At 37.2% G+C, this 22011-nt stretch overlaps 1 protein-coding gene across 1 annotated transcript in view; it reads left to right on the forward strand.

Moving 5' to 3' along the window:
• The window catches only part of SLC2A13 (solute carrier family 2 (facilitated glucose transporter), member 13), a 163852-nt gene that overhangs the window by 73921 nt on the left and 67920 nt on the right, over positions 1-22011 (forward strand). Inside the window, exon 5 of the mRNA XM_009324389.1 lies at positions 934-1042. Coding sequence (XP_009322664.1) covers positions 934-1042 — 109 coding nt within the window. The remainder of the gene's footprint in view (positions 1-933; positions 1043-22011) is intronic.

A 22011-nucleotide genomic window follows, 5' to 3' on the forward strand; every position in this document is an offset into this window, starting at 1 on the left:
GCTCTTCACAGCCTTTTTTTTTTTTCTTTTGATGGCAACTATTTTGACTTACACATATTGTGAACTATATTAGGTGTTCTGAGTGGGTATACCAGATGTGATAAGATGTGTAAAACATTGAATTTTTCACCAGACTGTGTTCTGCCCTAAACACCACTCTGGGCAGAAAGAAATTCAAGTAAATAAGGGAATCAAGTATTTTAAATTTTTTGCCTGATACCATATCGCTTTCTGTATTACTTTTTTTTTTTATAGGGTACTTTGAAAATTTAAAATTAACAGAGAATAAAACTTTCTCTGTTTGCCAGAAATTTTTTGTTTTCTCTTCATTGAGAAACTGTTTTCTGCTTTTTGAATGCAGCCTCATACAATTGCTACTAAAGATATGGAAAAAATCTAATTAATTTATGCTCCCTCTGCTGGCCTTACAGCTGTGCAGAATAGATCTATCCCATACCTTCAAAGTACCCACACTTGCAACTGGTTTGTGGAAATTGGGTATTTGGCGGACTAGGGAGAACACTATCTGCAAGATGCAGATCTGAGCAGTGAATAATGGCATTTCTGAAATAACCTCTCAATAACAGTGGGAGCTTTTAGAAAGGAAACAATGGTATTTGTGACAACTTTGAATACATTCAGTTGCAGCAGATGTGCAATCTGTTAGTATGATATAGGAGAGCTGTACATTTGCCACCAGTAGTATACACTGTGTACAAAAATTGTTTCATTTTTTTGCCTGGGCTTCCTGAAAATCTTTGTAGTAAAGTGCAGAAAAGCAGAACTGAAATGATAAGTTGTTCAAAAATAATTGAAATAACCCAAGTGTGTTTGAAATTAAGGTGCAAAGCCTGTTGCCTGGGAACGTTGTCTTGATAGTGATCACTTAAGAACTATTACGTATTCTTTTGTTGTTTTTTTTTTTTTTTTAAGCTGGACCTGTGATCTGCAGAATGCTAACATACCCTCCAACTCGAAGAGCCTTAATTGTGGGTTGTGGTCTGCAGATGTTTCAACAACTGTCAGGGATTAACACCGTCATGTATGTATTTACTGCTTGCTTCTCTTTATAAAATATAAAAAAAAGACAATCAGACCAGTAGCAGTTGTAGATGGGCTTCTGGACAAAATCTGAAACGTGAAAAACTGAGTGTGAGAGCTGGAATGCTGGTTTGAAATCCAGATATTGACATATTTGGTGTCTCAGAAAATTGGTACAAGAGGATGTTAGTATAAGGGCAAACATTTATATAAAGATGAGAATGCAAACCGTAGTCTGGGAGATGCACTATTACATGTTAGGGTTTACGGTCAAAGCTATGTACGTCTAGATAAGAAAGTACAATTACAGTTTGAATTTGTGTGCAAATAGATCAAAATACTGTGAGGGTTAGACTGTTGACCATATAAATGGGATGGAAAATTACTGTGAAGTGCTAAGGGAGGTAAGGTGCTGAGGGAAGAAGCATTTCCTGTTATTACATGGTTCTGTTACGTGTATGAAGACTCAGTAAATGCAGAAGTGAAGAACAATAATACATTGGGTATTCTGATAAGCTGTCAGCTCACAAGAGGAGTAGCTCTTGGCAAATGTGCAGTGCACAAGACCTAGTTTAAGATTAAATTACTGTTGAGCTACCCTACAAGAGTAACCATAATGAATACGATTTCCATATTGTTTTAAGAGCAAGTGTAAAATGTATTGCAGTAACATCTTATGGAGAGAACTACACCTAGGGGAGCAAGCTTGTTAGGAAATAGTTAAAAGGATCAGCCAAAAGAATAAAGCTTTTAGTGGTATCAAGAGCTACCATATTAAATGTTAGAGTAAGTATCTGCCATCAATCACAAGGGGGGGAAAAAACCCAAACTCAATATTGTTAAACTGCAAAGGAGGGAAATCTGTAACAGGTAAAGAGAGAATTTATAAAGTAGAACTTGTAACCAAATGTGGGAAACAGGAGAATGCATAACTGGTAAGTTATGTGTGAAATCCAGACGACAGGCACAGAAGGAGCTGGAGAAATTCTTCAAGCACATCAGAAGCAAGAGACCTAATAGTCTCCAGGCCCAGTAAGGATCAAGATGTTGTGAGAATGCTAGCAGAAGATAAAACTTCAGTAGCAAATCTTACGAAGACTCTTTTTGCATCTGTGTTAATTATGGAGGCTATATGAAAGTTCCTGCACTGGACCTTACTTGAGATGTCTCAGATGGTCTGTTTCAAATTCAAGTGTTAGGGGAAGAACTTTTAGAACAAGCTGATTAAAATGAATAATAACAAATTGCTTGGACTAATCAGGGTACACCTAACAGGTCTGGAGTAATTTGAATACATAATCACTGAATTTGGAAAAGTAGCATAATCTGCGTGAAGCTACAGCCCAAAAAGTTTTATTTCTGTCCGTATCAAAATTAATTAAAACTGTCATAGAATCAAATGAGATGATGTGTATTTATAAATATGAAAAATGAACATGTACATGGAGAATATAAAATAGTAAAGAAGAGCCAACATGATTGTTGTAGACAGATTATAGCTTGCAGATTGGTTGGATGAGAGTTCGTGGTCATGTTAGAACTATAGATGCCATATGAACTAACCATCTTAGTCCATGACAGCTGCTGCCTAAGTTTCTTGAAGAGACGAAATGGTCACAAAAATAAGAGAGAAGCCCTCTCAGGTTAATAACTTTTTAAGGTAGGAAAAAAGAGGATAAAAATAAAAGAGCAGTTGTCACAAGCCAAGAGTAGACTCCTACAGGGATCTATGTGGAGATCTTTGCTGTCCCTGTAAAAGGGACTAAACAGCAAAATAACAGCTTGTACTCATACACCATTCACACTATTAAGACCCCCAAATCCGTGGACATGAACAGTTGTGGGAAGACAATACAAGATAACAAATTAATAAAATGGCAAGTGCATTAACTATACAATATTATACAATAATGCTTGCAGGAAGGAACTGGCTAACTAACATGCATGGCAGTCTAAATTGTTACTACTCAAAAAAGAGGTCTTGAAGTTGCATTACAGTTCTATACAAACATCATGATGACATCCGTGACCGATCTGTAATAGTACAAACAATTGCAGATGCCCTTTTTTTAGTAAGGATAAACCAGGTTATATATGGGGAAAGAGATACCTGTATTTGAACAGGATGGTTAGGACTCTGAAAAGAAAAGAGTTCAGAAGAAATGCAAGAGCTGTATAAAGCTACTAATGTTATGGAGAAGATGGGGAGAGCATGATTATTCATCATTTCTTATAACGCAGTTTTGATGGCTCCTAGTTCTTACCCAGCAGTAGGTTTAAAAAACATTTTTTCATGCAGCACAATTACATAGTGGAACTCATTGCCACAGGATGTTACAGATGCCAAATGTAGAAGTAAGTTTAGAAGTTAATTAGGGAAACTTATATAATAAACATTATTAAAATGTTATTAAACATGATGTGGATGCAACCTCTGGCCAAGGACAGTCATTCTCACATTTTGGTTCTTACTACTTTAGGATGCCTTATTAGGCTAGAACAAAAAATTGACAGTTCACAAGGTTTATGACACTGATAGGTTGACTTTGTTTATTTTAAACTTCCTATGTTTTAAAATCTCAAACTCCTTTGTATGTAGGAGGTTTTACAAATAGTTTGGAATTGACCTAATTTGCTTGTGAATGTGTAGGAGGACAGAATTACAGCTATAAAACATAGTTGAATCTTAGCTTTAAAATAAGAAAATGCCTATAATAAACACATGAAGGCACTGTTGTTAAAGGACTGGTTTGTAAACCATTTGCAATATCCAGTATTTTTTTAATAATCCAGTATAACTAATTTTTTAGTTATCAGGTATGCAAGACAAACATTCTCCTATGAAAGGACATTTTTCAAATATAGGTAAGCAGCGGTCTGTTGATGGTTTGCTTACACAGAAATTGGTGATTGCTTTTTAATGCAGTAATTAAATGGTACCTTAAGGAACTGTCAGATTGTGTTAACTCTCTAAGCACTATTTTCCTCTCCATAATGTTTGGTTGTGTCATTCTGGGATTGCTGTTCTGTTGCAGCAGGAAAACAGGCATTGGTTATGGTTGGAGGTTGTAGGATTGTGTGGACTTTCCTTCAGTGGTTTTGCAAACTCATTTACCAAAAAAAGTCACAAAAAATGTTTTGATGGTTGGTGTTCACTGTAGCTTTGGTGCCACTGTGAATCCTCTTCTCTTGGTATACCCCTTTCTAGGCTGTAGAAGAGGCTGATGACCCTGACTTGCTGTTGCCTGGCTTTCCCTGGCAGAGGATTTAGCCTCTGGTTGCCCGCTTTCTCCTTATGTATTTCCATGGGACTCCTCTACACTGCGACCAGTTAACTTAACATGGCAGCATCCATGATGGGCCTGGACTTGTTCTAATCTTCTGGCTTGAGTCTTTCCACTATTTCTGATATAAAAGAATTTGTTTAATCTTGTACTTTACTGTAAGAAAGTGAGGCCATAGAAGTGAGTTTGTGTGTGTCTGAAAAACTCATTTAAAACAACCCAAAACACATAATCAAATCACAAAGCAGGAAAGTGAAATGAAAATATAAGGAAGAAAACAGTTGTAGAATGATTTAATACTTCCCCAATTTGTATATGCTTTACCAAGTAACTCTTCCATTTAAGAAAACAAAAGTTTGAATCAAAAAGTATGGGTGTTAGAGGTAGGAAATTATATAGAGGAATTTTGCAGGGGTCTAAAAATAATCACTGAGTGTACCCAGTAGTAGAAGAGATCCTAAAAAGCAGAAAAATACCTACAAGAAACACATGGAGACAACAACAAAAATCTAGAGCTTCCATGCTTAAGAGTTCAGAAATCTGTTACATATTTTCTGGTTAAAAATTGGGTATCAGTAGTGAAGCCAATGAGAGCAACAAAGTCCATGTGTAGTTGGATTTCTCTTGAGGATGGGGAAACTAGAAGAACTTTTGTAAGAATTGTTGAGGACTGTGCTCTGTCCATCCCATTGTGCAATAAACTGATCTAGTTTTTGCACAGAAATAGTTTCATATGGTATTTGAGTCAGCCATGTATGTGTGTAACATCCAGCTGTGAGGAACCAGAAACTCTTGTCATGAACAGGATGTTACTGAACTGGTGAGAACAGCATGCGGAGCAACCTCTGCATTGAGGAGGTGGATCTAAAAGAGAAACAAAATGTAAAAATAGGCTAAGGAGATTGACTCTCACAGGAGCAAATTCTAGCATGATAAATTTAGTCAGTAAAAGAATAAAGCTCAGTGACCTATAGCTTTGATTCCTTTTTTCCCTAAGAACAAGGGTACCACTGCTGTTTGATAGAGTGTGTGAAGGAGAAAAAATGTTTCCTTTTTGTCATGGCTTTTGCCAGCTTAACTGACTTGTAAAAGATAAAGTCGCACAATTTTAGACAAGCATCTCTCACACTGGTGCGAGCAGGTTAGAAATGGTTTAACTTTTCCATTTCTTATCATTCTGGTATTTTCTCATCTTGAAAACGGAAGCTCACTGTTTCAAGCCTGGAGTCACGAATCTGGCTGACAGGAGACTGAAAAAGGCCCCGTGAAGGAAGTTATATTCCATGATAGCAGTTACCACAAATTAGCCTTTTAATAGTAACATATCTCAGAATTTTGTTAAAACAGTGGTGTGCAGGTATTTTCAAGCCCACAGTGGCCCATAGTTAAAATCTGGGGGAGGAGGACCATTTTAACGTAAAATCTTTCCCATCATTCTCTTCTTCTTCTTCAAAAAAAAAAAAAAAAAAAAAAAATTAAAGGAAGACAACTCTTTTTTGGGGGGTGGGAGGAAGAGGGGGCTTCAAGGTTTTGACTATTTCAGATTGTTTGGTGAAAAGCATCAATAGAGTATATGGATGTTTTAGCTATATGCTCATGTTCCTGCAGAACTAGGACTTCTGAAAACTCTCCGGGTACTGTGCAGCAGTACCAGTAGTAAAAAAAAAAAAACCAAACCATGGGAAGAAAGCTTTGGGAAAAAATCCTAAGTTATCTTGAATACTAAGCAGTAATTTAGCCGTAATTGGAGGGAGTTCAATATTGTCTTGTCAGAACTGCACGTAGGTATCGTGGCCTGTGCTGTAGTTTCTGCAGCTCTTTTGGGGGCTTGCTAGTTTTGAGCAAGCTGATGGACGTTCATGCACGCTGCCTGTGCTCTCAAGACTATAAATCTGAGATAAGATTGAAGAGACAGCTGTATCATCTTGATCATTCTTATTCTCACGAAACTTTAAGTGGACTTGATGAAAGCCAAACAAAGTATTTTGTTCTGCAGTTGAAACACTAAGCTTGATGTGATGCTAATTTAGTAATTTGCCATTATCTTTTCACATTATGTTAGAAAAGCTTTCTGCAACAGAAAAGTGGTATAATGTGTCAACAGGGAGAGCTTACGGCCTTCAGCATTTTTGTTAAGCTTGTAGTTTTGCTGGTGTATGTGATCTGTTATTCCTAGTTAATAAAATGTTTTTTTTTTACTGTTAAGATATCCTTGCATCTCCTAAAAGTTAAGTGAATCCACATGTAAAATGTATTAGTGTTTGGATTTGGTCCACAGATGCTTTTGAGCTCCAACAGTCTTGCTTTTCTAATCTGTGCAAGCAAACAAAAGAACAAAAAAATGACATGATAAAGAAGCATCTTTTTCCAGCTGGCAAGAAATAGGGAGTGGAAGAAAATACTATATGGAGAAGGAAAAAAGCTGAGAGTAATGAGAGAGGAAAAAAAACTGGATAAAAGAAGGAAGGGAAAGACAAAAGAGGACAAGAGGAGGTTATGTAACAAGTGGAAATTGAAGGTTTGAAGATAAGTTAAGAATATTAAAACAATTAACATGAAAAGTGAACGAATATCGTACTGAATGTAAATGAGAGAATGAAAGAGAACAGGAGTGGGACTGGAAAGAAGCCAGGGTATTTCTGAAGTTTAATAGAGGCTAGAGAGGAGTTTAATGGAAGCAAAGCACATTTCCGACAGGTTTAATCGCTGGGTCTATTGTGCAGCAATTGCAGAGCTGGAACCCACGAGGAGCTGTAAACCTTCGCTTCTCTTCACTGAAGTGAGTGTGAGGCAGCATGCACATCTCTGTAGCCTTAGGACCGAGGAGGGCTTGTAGCAGCACTCAGTACTTCTGCTCGACAGGGACGTGGGACTTAACCCCCAGAGGGATTATGAAAGTCAAGACTGAGAAACTTGCCTTTAAATTCAAATTTTTAAACTTTTTTGAAATGAAATACTGAATAGGTAGCATAGGACAGTGACTGCAGATAAACCTTTCATTTTTTTGTTGAAGATCATTGAATAAATACCTTGTTTTGTGAATTACAGCAGAAGTAGTAGCAACCTTCTCTACTCCTTTAGCATCAGCAGCCATATGAGAGATTTATAGTTAATGAATTAATGTATTTACAAATTATGACAGATTTATAATGAATAAGTTGGTCATTGAAATGAGACTTTGCTAGAGCATTGACTGTTGATTTGGATATTGGAAAATAGTTGTTTAGATCTGTAAACAAAAGTTCTACTGGCAAAAAGTAGTAGTGGTTCACATTTTTCTTGTGGTTTGTATTCAAGCATTGGTTTTTAAGGTTGTATATGTTTCTATTGTGTTCTTTGGCTGTGCATTTTAAAACAAAATCCAGAAAGCAGCATAATTTATTTAAAACAGACAAACAAAACAAAACAAATCCCAAAACTTACACAATGCTAAAATGTCACCCAAGTTGCACAGCAGTTACTGAAGAACAATATATCTTTTGTTGTAGTCTCCACTTAGGTTTAAATTGGGCCACAGTAATTACCAAGCAGACTTCCATGTAGCCATAATTTTTGCATGGCCAGTAACTTGTCGCCTCAGTTGTTCTTGAATACTCTTAGACCCAACTGTGCTTTAAGTCTGACTGAAGGAGGGACAATTACATTATTTTTTTTTTCAGGTATGAACTTTGTAATCTTGTCAAGATAATTGAGAAGTCTTGGTAATTGACAAGTCTTATTTTCTCTGATGACTCCATAACATTAAGGCTGCTACCTGGTTAGGTTTTCATCCTTCAATTTTTTTTTGTGAGTAAACTGTCCAGTTTATATCTTTCTCTTAAATTTTACATTTTCCCTTTAGGCTTTAGAAGATGTTTAATAAAACAAAAAGAAACTCTAGGTTGCACGTCCACTTGCTTTTCAGATAATAATCCATTAAATATTTCACTATGTTTTAATAAATACTTCCAGTAACTTTTTTTGGAAAAGTGACCCTTCATTTTACCATATTATCCTTCCTTCATATTTCAAGATGCTTTATATAGTACTGCATGCAAACTCATAATGTAAAAAACTTTAGTGGAGAAGAGATGCATCTTTGGACTTATATAGCGTACAGATGCTTTTTAGATAGACTGCAAATATTTTTGGAAAACAACTAAACAGAAGTCTAGTCTAGTCAAGGACACTAGGAAAGGTGACTCTCCTGTTACACCAAATGTCTCTGTTGTATGTACTATACAGAACTAATGTGATTAACTTACAACAGCTCTTGAGAGGAAAAAATTGTAGTTAATAAAGTAATTTCATATTACTCAGTGTAAAACATTCTAAATGAGTTTATGGAAGCCGTATCAGTTTCATAGTACTTGAAGGAAAATGAAACCCTAACTCTGGTATTTTGAAAGGTTTGCACGTTCAGCAACCATTTTTCCACAGGCAGTGTACTATTATCAGAGCTGAGCTTGTTTCTTTTAAAGTAGTGTATTAAAATAAAATATATATTAAAGAAAAGCTCCAAACAGCTGATAGTAACCAACTTGTCCTTATTGGGCACTACTTTCTGGCATAGAAACCAGCCTATGTCATAAGTTTTCCAAGCCCTGGAACGTAGATTCCACCACCCCCACCCCCACCCCCCCAGTAAATTGGCAGATCTGAACTGAACAGTTAGTTTCTTTGTGGAAATTTATCCACTTAAGTTTGGAAAATTACCACACAGCCTAAAGAGAGAAGTGGTGGCTTTGGAACTGTGACCAAGGACAAACTGATTCAGAGGTGAAAGTGTTCCTTGAAGTACAGGGCCTTAGGTTGGGCAGAAACAGTTTACAAGCTAGCAGTTAAGGTGCTGGTGGAGTAGGTAACAGAAACGTTAAGCACCCTTTCATCGAATGCTGTCTACAGGAACCATGGGCAGTATTTGCAACAGCTGGGAAATGGCCGTGTTGGCAGAGTCAATCCTTTCCATTGCCTCTGTTTGCCTTCACCTCCTCCTTGGTGCAGGTCAAGGAGGAGTCTGACCATGGTTTCTCCAGACCCTGCTCTGATGTTGTTTCTTCTTCTCGGTCATTAGAAAATATGGATGTGGTAAGGGAGTACTGCCTGCTAAGGGGAGTGTGCCTTAGTAAATCTGCTAGGAAGTGGCTGAAACATAAACGTGTTGATGACAGGATGCCAATAGCTATATCCAAGAACTAAAACCAAACAAGCAAACAAAACATTAGCCTCTAAGGAAAACTGAAGCAGGTCTGAGAAAAAAAAATTAACTCTGTTCCACAGGCTGCTGGCTGCTTCAGTTGGGAATTAACATGAGCTGCACAAATCCTAACCCTTCCAGACGAGAGGGTGGTGGGTGGTAGTGAGCATTGGTATTTAGAGTCACGGAGAGGGATGGGGAAAGAAAATAGCAGGTTGTATTGCTGGACATCTTAAATAGCTCTAAACCTGTGCAAGAACTATGAGGAGTAGTTAGACCTTAGCCTTCATTTTGATTTTATACTTAGCCAGCAAACTGCAAGACTAAGTCATCTAGATGGATGTATCTTGTGCTTGAGGCACAAGAAGGCAGTTCAGTAAACTTGAACATTTTTAAGGCTGTCATGATACTGCTGAAGTTTATGTATCATATGCTGTGTTCTAAAGACAACTCCTGTGCTTTAGAAGTTTTGTTTAAAGAGTGAAATGTTTTTCTTAAATATTCTTGTGTGTGCTTGTTGGAGATGGCCTACAGAGCAGCTTAAGTGTTTCATGGTTTAGCTCCAAAGGCTGTAATTTATCAGTTGAAATAATTGTGAGAGGGTGTTCAGGATACAAGTAAGAGAGTATATCTGTATTAGAAACCTCACCTGTGTATCAGTGTTGCTAGCACAAAAACCACACTATGCTAAACTTCCACTTAAAAATAACATGAAAAAGAAAGTGAATCTTTCTTCTTCTGTTGTGCTGACCTTGTGTGGTGGCCAGAAATTAATCTGAGTCAGTTTAAAAGTATAGATTTGTAATTCACTATAAAACAAACAAACAAAAACCTGTGGCTTGGGTTATTTGGGCAATGCCATACACCAAACTTCAAGGTTCCCTCTCAGGCTGAAGCATCTCACTGCTAATGCCAGTTCTCTGCACATTTTGTGTTCTCATTCCTTTTGAAATAGGAAAGGAAAATCACAGCTTTAAGCCACTTAAAGGAGAAAAAAAAAAAGGCAAAACAAACCAGTGAATCATGATGGAGTTGTTAACTAGATTAAAGCTGTAAAATGTTCATCTTATTTAAGAAGCTGCTTGCTTTGTCAGTCTAACTAGCCAGAGCTTTTGGAACATGGCTTTTACAGATACATCCTTGTTCTAAGTATTGGAGATCAAAGAACGGGTAATTCAGATATAAAAGTTTTGAAGGTTTGAGTACCATGAAGATCAGGGAAGTAGTTCAAGATGTTATATAATGGGAGTAATGGGATGAAATTAAGTAAAATCTAGCATGATTATCAGAACATGGTTTAGTGCTTAGAGATATAAGATCGAGTGTCTCGAGGGAAGTAGGAAACTCATAATTTCTAATTGCTTAAACTGTTACAACAATAGAGAATGTATTAGAAATAACATACTTGGGGTTTTTTGATGTTGGAATTAGTAGACATACAATAGAACATGAATGTAAGTTTAAAAGAAAAGGCTGATTTCCTGTAAATTAAACTTTTACATCCCACCTCTCTTCTGATATAATCTATCCATTTATTATTAAAAAAATACAACAAAACCAAACACCCCCCGCTAAAACCTAGACAAACTTAAAAAATCCTAGACTGCCAAACACATTAAATGATACTGAGGTGGATGTTTACTTGCATTATAATTTTCCTCAGGTTTAAAAATAAACAAAAAAACCCCTTCTCAAATTGCAGAGGAAGCAGGTTCGGAGTGCTGATATGAGGTACTGCAATGGGCACTTAACTATAGGCTCTCATTCTGTTTTGAAACACTGGATTTTTTCTTTTCCATTTCATAAATCTTTAAGTATTACTCTTTTGCTTATTTCTCTGGTGCTGAACACCTGTTTGGGTGTGGGGTTTTGTGTTGAGTTTTTTTCCTTCCGCAAGCCTGGACCTTAACTCAATGAGTTGAAGAACTACCCCATGAAAAATTTTTCTTTTTTCCTGTCTTTGTTGAGTTATGTCTTGGGTTATTGGCTAGAAGAATATATACCTGAAAATGGAATAGCATGAGTAAAAGTAAACCTCGTGGTATGACAGCAGCAAATTATTAGCCACAGTCTGGACCCATCTACTAGAAGGTCTGCCTGATGGTTTCATTAATTATTTTTAAAATGTTGCAGATGTATTAAAAAGGATTCTTCTGAGTATTAACTGACACTTCAATAAAAAAATTTTAAAAACCCCCAACAAAACCCAAAGTCAAGTGTCTAATAAATCAGCATTTTTCAGGGTAATGCTTTCACAGAAGTAAATTCCTTTTAAGTTTTGTGTTGAATGTTAGTAATACAAAGGCTTGTAATATCTTCATTTGGAAATATTAATGTTTATTTTTATAACATGTTCAAAAGAGACATGTTCAAAGAACTGTATAGGAGTTAACATACCAAGTTATTTTAAAGGAAATCCTGCTATCTGTCTTCTCAATTGGAACATGATTTATTTTTAATGAAATCTGATCAGCAGGGACTATGTGCACAAGTGCACAATTTTTACCCCCAGTTTTTCATGCAAATTAATGTAATCTTCAGTGGTAAACCAGCCAGAATGTTGAGACATTTGTGTTGAAACATTGAAAAACAACTAACAGTCCTGCTGATTGTACTTTTCTTTGTTTTGTTTTGCCTTAATGTGATTTTTTTAATGGTAATTAATAAAATCTGTTCCTATAGTTCTTCAGGTTATGAAAGCATATTTAAAGAAGGACTGTCACTTTGGAGGAAACTTAAAACCAAAGTATTTATTTAAAGAAGAAATGTATTCAAACCAGTATTTTCTACCATTTCTTTTGATATTATTGAAGGATTTGTGTCTTTAATAGAAATTTTTCCCAATTTTTGCTTTTGGCTTCTACTCTCCCTTTTGCCTGTAGTGAAATCATAATACTGTTTGATTTCTATCTGTTGCCTTGGTAATAACTCTCCTGTCACAAATCCAGTATTAACTTCACTGCAGGGCCATGCAGGAGGAAATGTGTGAACTGCGTGGGTGGGAGCAAAGTCTTTGCTGAAACATATGGCTTGGGTTATTAGCAATTATGGTAAAGCAATTATTGAAGTAAAATGTCTTTGCTTTATATTTAGTATATACACAGTATAGCTGTTAAGTCAGTTAAATGCATCTCATTTATGTTGTTCATATGTAAAGCCAAGTAATGAAATGAAATCAGAGCAGTGATGTTGTATATAAATCATTCATGAATGAAGTTCCCTAAATAGCAGTACTGGTTTGTTTGTTTGTTTTAATGTGTTATTTGTCTAGACAGCTCCTGGAGCACAGTTTGCTCTCAACAGTTTCTCTTCTGTTACTACGTTTCTAATAATCTTGTAAAAATTCCTTTCTTATGTAATTGTTAATGTTTAATATGCATCATTTTGTTGAACTGTACATTTTTGTTACCTCTAGCAAAGGCCATTTTTTGATTTTGAGACCTATCAGGAAATCAGATACCAATTGGTGACCAATTTAATTTATTTTTTTCCTTAAGGTACGGTAGAGTAGTAAGGGGAGAGGATTTTGTTTGTGTCATACGTTTGTTCACTTGTGAAAAGCTAGAGGGCACATATTATTCAAATGTTGGACTGTATTCTTAGCAATAAGAAGGTGTCTCCTCCTTTGATGAAAAACAAGGAATATATAAATGTGAAATAATTCAAAGCTCACAATGTAATCAATCTTGAAAAGACACAAAATTGAAGTACAAAAGGTCACCTGGTTAGATGCTGCCTGATAAAGCAACATGAACAACCTCAGTGAAACGTATTACTGATCCCATTCAAACATAGAGTAAGAGATATGATGCCCTTTAGATCTGTTTATTCACCTTTACTTGAAGGGCATAGGAACCGTTTTTGTAAATTGGATTCTTTGGAGTCTGTCAGTAGGAGTTAAGCTGCTGCAGGCTAGTCAAAATGCCTTGTGCCACAGAGGTTGAGAGACACAAAAAAAAGGTTGAAAGGTTATGTGTGATGCAAAGATTTACCATAAATGAAAACAGTCCAGAAATGGATTGTAAGTAAAACATGGTGGCATCTAAAGGCTAATCAGGACTTTGTTATTATGAGCAGTAAAGAGATCACTATGGTCAAAACAGCCCATAGGGAAGGTGTGGTATGGAGTACAGTCACCAAATCGGAAGAAAATAAGAAATCACCGAAGAGACTCTTAATTCCTCAGTATGGTGAGAAAGAACGCTCAGCGAGGAGAATGAGTGGTAACAGGGAGAGTCCAGGGAGGGAGTGGGATATCAGGACAGGGAAACTAAACAGCACTTGGCTTCTCATCTTTGGAGGGGCCAGGTCTTTCCTGGAGTGTCTTCCAAGATCAGGTGTTGTCAGAGCTGGAGGGGTGTGAATGTAGCCTAAGCCCCTGCAGGTGAGGGGGGACTCACCTGTGACTGCTTAAAATGGTTGTGGTTTTTTTTTTCCCCCAGAGTGCTAACAAGTCTATGGGAGGTAATAATACTTCAGAGAGTGATCTTGGAACTTCTTCATGAAAGAGCAAAATCCTTTTGTGATATTTTATTTCCTTTTAATAGTCACTTGCATATTGTACTCACCCAAAGCATGTTTTACAGATGTCCTGGAAATAGAAAAAAATTGTGAGACTACATTGTTATCAGCAGAATTTCATGTGTTTTACAGAGGCAGCTAATTATTTTCTACATGTCACAAGGGAAAAGTACAGCAGAGAAATACTGGACTGCTGATTCAAACTTCTGCTTGCTGAAGGCCCCTTTCTCACCTAAACTTGAATTTTTTGGTCAGGATTATGAATGGAAGAGACTTTTTTTTACAGCAAAGGGGGAGAACCCTGATAGAAGACAGGGGAGAGAAACAAAAGCACAACAAAAACAATCAGTTAAGACAATTTGGGCTTTCTTACCCCACTCTACTCCCTGTACTCAGTTATATTATTTCTATGCTATGTTTGTAGACCGTGGAAGGAGATGAGAAAACGAGCGGTTAAACTTTATAAGGTGGCGACTTAATGTTTGCAACTTCAGGTCTTTAAATCATAGATTTAGTACCAAAATAATGAAATTGATTCTTGAAAACAATTAAAAGTTGACAAAAACTAAAGCCTTCTGTGTACTACAGAAATACTTGTTGCTCTTGTATGTTTGGCGAGAGAGGGAAGCAGGTGAAAGTACGAAACGCACGTTGCCCTCCGGGGCTGTAAGGAACCAGGTAAGATCTCAGTAAAATTTGGATGAACTTGGCTATTTTTTAACAAAGTTTTGAATGTAACCTTTTAAAACCTCCTTCTGTCCTACGTCTGAGCCCTTAACAGAGTGTGAGAACAAGGGACTGAAACAGCGTGTAACCACAATTTAATACCACAGTAAGATACAGACTACTAAAAGAAATCTTAGCACTATGCTAAGTCAGCAGCTCCATCCCATTTGCACACCAGAGCAGAAGAAAAGGGATCTTATGAGAATGAGAAGTGTAAATTATGCTTGTTAGTGGTGGCACTTTTTCAATTTGACATTCCAGAAATTTTAGATTTTTCAACAACCATCTTAATATTTGAGAACCAAGTTTAAATTTTTGTTTTGGATTGTGATATATGCCTGTAATGTCATTTGTTTACAGTGGAAATAAAGGACAGGATACAGACTGATGTTTTTTCTGGTGCATGTAGGAATGGAGAGTAACTTACTAGTGAAATAGGACAGCTCTTAAGGGAAACATCTACTCATTCCAAGTAATTTTCCATTCTTTTCTTTTGTGTTTCATATAATAGTAGAGAACTAATCATTGTGTTAAAACATTTATAGTTTGAAAATTATCAAATACATTACAGTAGTCTTTCTATCTTACATGTGTTATTAGAGTTTTGAATAAGTAAAATTAGCGAGACTTAGTTCATTGTATTTCCTGGGTATATAGTCCTATTTTAAATGCTTATATCTTACAGCAAAAACCAATTTTTTGATGATTCTTGTCACATTGTGGCAAATGAACTCAGGCACTGCTAGAATTCTGAACAGAGACAGAAACAGGACTTCTTGTGGTAATGTATAAAAGATACAAAATACGATTGACTGTACTGAGATCTGGCACACAGGCTCTGCAAGATACCGGTCAGGTCTCCACAGGTATTTGGATCTCACTGTTTATTGATTTATGACATTTGTTAACTTAAACTAGCTAGAAAATAATTTAAACAAATGCTTATATTGCCAAATACCTTCTCTCTCTGCAAACTCTGGTCTGATCACCTCCTCTTTAAGCATCTCTGCAAAAGATTCTGCTGCCCAACTGTGTCTTCAGTTGTGCTTGAGCAGCTGCAGTGACTGTTCCTTGCATAGATGGAACTGATGCCACCATCTATGCAAACTCTTCAGTGCAGAAATGCATATTAACCAGGCAATAAATATAGGTAAGCAGTTTGAGACAGTGACTTCTGTCCAATTCTGGAAATCTTAATTCCCTTAATAGTGTAATATGCTACTGCAAACAACTGGTGTAGCAGGCAGACTAGACAATGCTAGAGAGGGAAATAAAAAAGGAAGTACAGAAAGAGAGAAGAAAAACACATTAGCTGAGATGGACAGTGCTTTAAAATGTACTGGAAAGCTTCTGTTGGAAAAAGAAATTAATTCCATGGTTAGAAGCTTAGCTCACTTGCCCTTCCTCTCAGCAGAACCTAAGAGCCACATTTAGGTTTTTGCCTTTTGAAAACTGAACAAGTAGCTCTTGGTCGTCTGTGACAACACTTGAGCCCTCATTTCTGCCATGTCTTGTTAGGATACGTTGAAGCAAATGGTTGTGTAAAAGAAAAGATGCTATTGTATGACTTCTGTTCTTTCTCAGGTTGCTCGGAAAGCAGTGCTGGTTCTGTTGACCATGTAGAAAAAGAAAATCTTTTTTTTTTTCCTGAAGGAAAGTTATTACTGAAAGTTATTCAGCTGAGGGACAAATGAAATCAGTAGATTCCTGCAAAGAACATGTTATCTTGCCTCCAGTCCTTCTTACAAGAACTTACAAACACGACACTGGTCTATATGCTTGTAAGCAGCTTTAAGCAGATTTTTCTAACTCAGGCTAGCAATTTACTGCCCTTAAGTGACAGGTTTTAGCTTCCTGTGGTGTGTTTGTAGTATACATATTACAATAATATTCACACAGTGATACATTCATACTTTGGAGCTTCTCTAACTCAGTCAGGAGACTTGTTTGGGCTCTTAGCTTGGAAGAAATTGTAGTTTGGCGCCTGTAAAGCTCTTGGTCTCCCTGAGTCTTTTAGCATTCTGAGTTGTATGTGCAGGATGGCTAGAGCCGTATGACTGTCATCGGCCTGGGCAGCTCCAAGGTCTGTCTTTCATCTTCTCTTGCAGTATCAAAGCTGATCTGTGGCTCATCTTCTCAGTAAATCAGCTTTTGGCTTTTGCTAACAACATAATTGTGCAGTGATTCCATGCTTGCTGCATGATAAACTGTCATGTACAGAAGCACTGAAGTAAATTTAACATACAAATTTAAACATTTTTATTGACGTAAGCATGTCTTAGGTTCTGTGCATTAGCTTATTACTTTTTATTCTATATAAATATAGTTATGAAGTTATAAGCAACTGTTGTTTACGGTATCTTCCTCAACTAGACATTGTCTAGTTTATTCTGGTTTCATAAAAGACATTTTCCTTTCCTAACAGCAAAATTCTCCATCTGGAACAAATTAACTGCCATTCAAGGACTAATTTCTTCCTTCATGGCAGAAATTTCTTCCTCTGTGGCACTGCTCTTCAGACTGACTGCTACACTCACTGTCACAGATGCTCCCCAGAGGTTTCAGATCAGAATCACATCTGCTGCTCTGAGTCACAACTTCATCCTATCTGGTGCGGTTTCAGTGTTCATTAGACTAATTAATGATCGAGTACAGCAATATGACATGGCTTGACTGTTGTGCCATGTCACTTAGCTTTCTTGAAAATTCAAGGTATCGGCTATTTTCTGTGTCTAAATGAATGTTTGGTTATGTACAAGATTTTAAACAAGCAGCTTTTTCATGTTGTCATTAAAGTCAGAAGCAGCACATTGCTGCCTGGTATAATTTTGCCTGAGCTGTACAGAGGTATCTAAACCCAGCAAAACTTGTATTTGTGGAAGGGAATGGGCAGGCAGAAACCATTCTGTAAGGGGGACCTTAACCTATGTGAAATTAGAGGTATTATGAGGAGAGAAGAGCAGAAGGGGGAGAATGGGAGCAAAACGTAATGCTGAAATTAGTTGCTCTCCTTAATAAAGCAGAACAACACATAGCACTGAATCTGCTGCCACTTCATTGTGGCCCTGTGGTTTTCACTTGTAGGAACAGACTCCCCACTAGTTTGTCCTCACCTCTGCTTAGGTACCTATACTGCTTTTCCAGGGTTTTGGGGGAAGGTGCCGAGATAGTCACTTCGTAATTCTTCTCAGGATAACAATACCTAATTATATTGTGTGCATAAGTAATTATTGTTTATATGTGTTCTAAATCTAACAATGGATAAATGTTAAAATTGTGTTAGTTCTTATGTATCCACAATTATGTACATCATTTATCTGAAGTCTGTAGGCTTTTCTCCTCTCTGGGCAATTCTAGAGATTCGAGAAAAGGATGGGAAATTTTAGGTTAAAGATAAATGAGAAGTACATGGAGTCTTTCTAGATAGAGAAGGGTTGAAGACATGACAGTTTTAAAATAGGAAGTTGTTCAAGTATGTAGAAATAGATTTAATTCGCTTTGCTTTATTTCTGCAATGTGTGGGTAGAAACATAAACATGTAAAACATTCCTATCTTACATATTATTGATACTGATAAAGGTGTTTTGTGTGTTTAACTGCCTGCAGTGTTTGCAAATAAAATTTGTTTACAAAATATGTTAGATATGGTAAACACAGGAATCTTAGTGACCATGGTACGTCTGAGCCAAGAAATCAGGGAGATCTCACTGATGACTGATATAAAGGGCATAGATTTACTAGGTTTTGGAAAAGATGGAAAAATTGTGTGACCAGGTGGTGAGAAGGCATTAGAGCAAGTATTTATCTATCCATCGCTGTTCAAGGGTTTTGACCCTGCAGTCTTCTAAACCCATGCTTTCTGTTCACCATGCTTGAAGACAGACTTGACTGGGAGAACATGACCTTTGCTTCAGGAGATACCACCTTACTTGTGGGATCAGATTTCCCCAATAGCATTAAGGAGGGCTTGGTTTCTAATCCTCTGGCTAGGTATTAGCCACCAAAGGGCAATGTGTCAAATAATAGTAATCTTTTGTTACTTGCCCAACAAAGTAAACTAATTTTTCTGTGAATTATGCAGTAACTCATTTGATGTTCTTGTGACACAGCCTTTGAGGAAATATTCTTCCATGACACATCTGTGAAGAACACTGAAGAGAGGCATACTCTAATGCTAAAGGGCATGATTATTTGCTGTATGTGTACTACTATTTGATATATTTTAAATGCTGTGAAATTTTTGAACTTGCAACCTACATAGACAGGTCTGCCATATAAGTATTGCTTAAAATTTTTTTCAATCTGTTCTTCATATGTGTTGCCTCTGATTTTTTTCCCGTGCCTCCCCATGTGAGAGTATAATTAGCAAAAGCTAACACACTTTCAGTGTTCCTTGTTCAGAGACTGTATTTGCATCATACACTTTTGCCTCTTCTCAAAACTATACAAGTTCTGATTCTCTCCAGTCTCCCGTTACATGGCAGTTGCTTTATGCCTATAATAAATGTTGACAACTCCCAGCTCAAGAGTTATTCCCATCAAAAGCAGACTGTTACGTCACTCAGATTTCTGAGTGCCAGCCTGAGATAAGGACTTGAATGAAACGGCAGTTGGCTAAGGTTTGTGTCTGGAGAAAATGTTACTGAGTCTGGTAGGGGGCGGCAGCAGTCTAAAGCAAGAGCAGCATGTCAGCCTTAACCTTCAGGGGATGCCCAAATCTCCAGCACTCAAGGACAAAGCACATATCCTTTTGGCTTCTCTCAGTAGTATTCCTGATAGAAATTGTTGTGAGCCAGTGAGAGGTGGTGCTTGCTTCCTTCCAACATGATGATGCCACGATGATCCAGGCTTTCAGCTACTCTGAACTAGGCTGCTCCAGTGTATTTTGATTAAGAACAGTATGTTGAGCTCTGGCTTATTCAACACACAAGTCTCTGCCCACTAGACTTGTGCCCATGGGCAGAACAGCTTGCTGTAGCCACTGGGCTAGGTGTAAAGAGTTTAACATAGCTTTTTTTTTTTTTACTTTCTCCCTACTCCTTAAAGGACGAAGTTGTCAGGTAGATACTGTCGTGGTTTAACCTTTGTTTAACCATGTTTCCTTTCTCTGCTGTCCAATCTTGTATTTCCCCAGTCCAGGCATTTTACCTGTGTTATCTATTGCAAGCTATTCACCTTTAACTTCCTTTTTCCCCTGCAATGCAAGTTTTCTTCCTGAACCTGGTTCTTAAAAAAAAACAAAAAAAAACCCAAAAAAAACCAAAAAAACCCCACAACCTTCTCAAAGCAAAGTAGATATGAGCAGTAGAGGTCCATGGTGTCTGTGCTGACACGGTTGCAAGTCAGGGATTAGTGGTGCTTCCTCATTATCTCTCCCCATCTGTCAGCATCCATTTGGTTTTTTGCCTTGTGTTTACATTGCAAGCTTTCTGGGAGAGGTCATTTAATTGTTCTGTATTTATACAGCACTTAGCACACCGAGTCCTTCCCAGTGGTGGAGACAGATATTTCAGTAATGCAGTCAACCTTTAGGAATGAGGCTATGTGATGTTTTGCTTCTGACAGCGTAATTCTGCAGACAGTTCTCTTCTAAGTAATTGTTTTTATTCCAGTGTGGAATCTAATGATCTGATTTCTCCCCTCCTCCTTCCCCTTAATGCTCCTCGATGGAAGCTTGCTCTGTCCTTATCCAGGCTTCCCTTCCAGAAGGAAGGTTGTAGTCTTGCACCACCAAATGTCACAGGCAACAGCTTCTGTGCTGGCCATAAGTATCTCATTTCTCTAACAAAAGTTGTCTTTCCATTTAAAGAAAAAAAAAACCCCACATAGATAATCCTTTCTATTTATTGCAATGAGAGAAAGGAGCTTTACTGATGAGATATGACAACCTTTTTAATAAATGAAGCTGAGATTTTAAATTCTTTGTGAGAAAATGGTTAGATGTCACCCTTTTTTTTGCCAGTGCAAGTACAGTCTGGCAGTTGCAATGTCAGTGTTGGTGTTTGAGGGTACAATAGTTATCAGCACTTATCTTAACTTTGTACCCCCAGAATATTTGTATTGTATATTACAGCATGCTTTATTTTACAGTGAAATATTTAAATGAAGAACATAGATGACGGGCTAGTATTAGATTTGAGAATTTTACAATTCAGGTATGATAATGATTTACTAATCTTTCTGGTATGCTGTTTTATGTTAAATACTGCGCACTTCTTATAACACCTTGGTAATCTGATTTGTTTGTCAGACGGTGCTAATTACGCCAGCAATTGCAAAAGTGCCCTCAATCTTCTCTTCTTAATGTTAAAATGATGTGCAGATCAACGAGTCAGTCTTCTGCAAAGAGTGCCAGGCTCTTCCCTGGTCGGGAGCCATGGGCCTGCTGAAGCTCCAGTGGTCACAGATGACAATAACAAGACCAAGTTTTGCATGATGTAGAGAGGTGTGGAGAGTCCAAGGCTGAGGCTGGAGGTCAGACTGAGAGGAAAAGGTAAAATTTTAAAGAAAAAAATGCACATTTAGTATGTGTATTGTAGAACTAGAAAATAAAATCGCAACCTAGCTTTAAGAGATCACCATTGCAGAAGTTTTATTTCAAGAAGTGTGTTAACGTACATTAGAATGTAATTCAGATATGGAAATAAAATATGTTGCTGCAGGTATGTGATGTTATTAGAAGCACTGTTATGAGGGACAGTGAAACTGCGTATGTGTAGGGGGGTCTTGCTACTGTATTTACACGTATTGTTCTTCTCTTGGCTCCTCAAACAAACTTTGGTTTGAGAAAATCAATCTGTGTCTCTCAGACACAGCTTACTTTGGTTTATCCTGGATCTTTTTCTTGATGTCTTAAATAGATTCTTGGGTGGAATTAAGACCAAATAAAAAGCCAGGAAGAGTGAAGGCAAAGGCAGCAGTCAGCAGGGAAAACCAGGCAGAAGCACAAGCAAGAGTTCAGATGAATAGTGGAGTTTTAGCATGCTGCTGTATCTGTTAACTTCTGTTATATCTCCATGGGAAATATTCGGAACAAATAAGAACAGAAGTTGTATCTTATTAAACATTTCTTTATATCAGATAGTAATAGACCATCAAATTTTTGAGGATTTGTTTTACAGCCTACATTTTGCTAACTTTTTAGCTTTTGTATTGTCAGTCAGTCACTGTTTGGCTGACCCTGTGTGTGTGACTAATCCATTACCATCCATCTGATTGTACTTTTTAAAATCTTGTGAAACACTCCAAATCACAAAAGGTGGG

Source organism: Pygoscelis adeliae, unplaced genomic scaffold, assembly GCF_000699105.1.
Source record: "Pygoscelis adeliae isolate BGI_AS28 unplaced genomic scaffold, ASM69910v1 Scaffold315, whole genome shotgun sequence".
Taxonomy (NCBI): Eukaryota; Metazoa; Chordata; class Aves; order Sphenisciformes; family Spheniscidae; genus Pygoscelis; species Pygoscelis adeliae.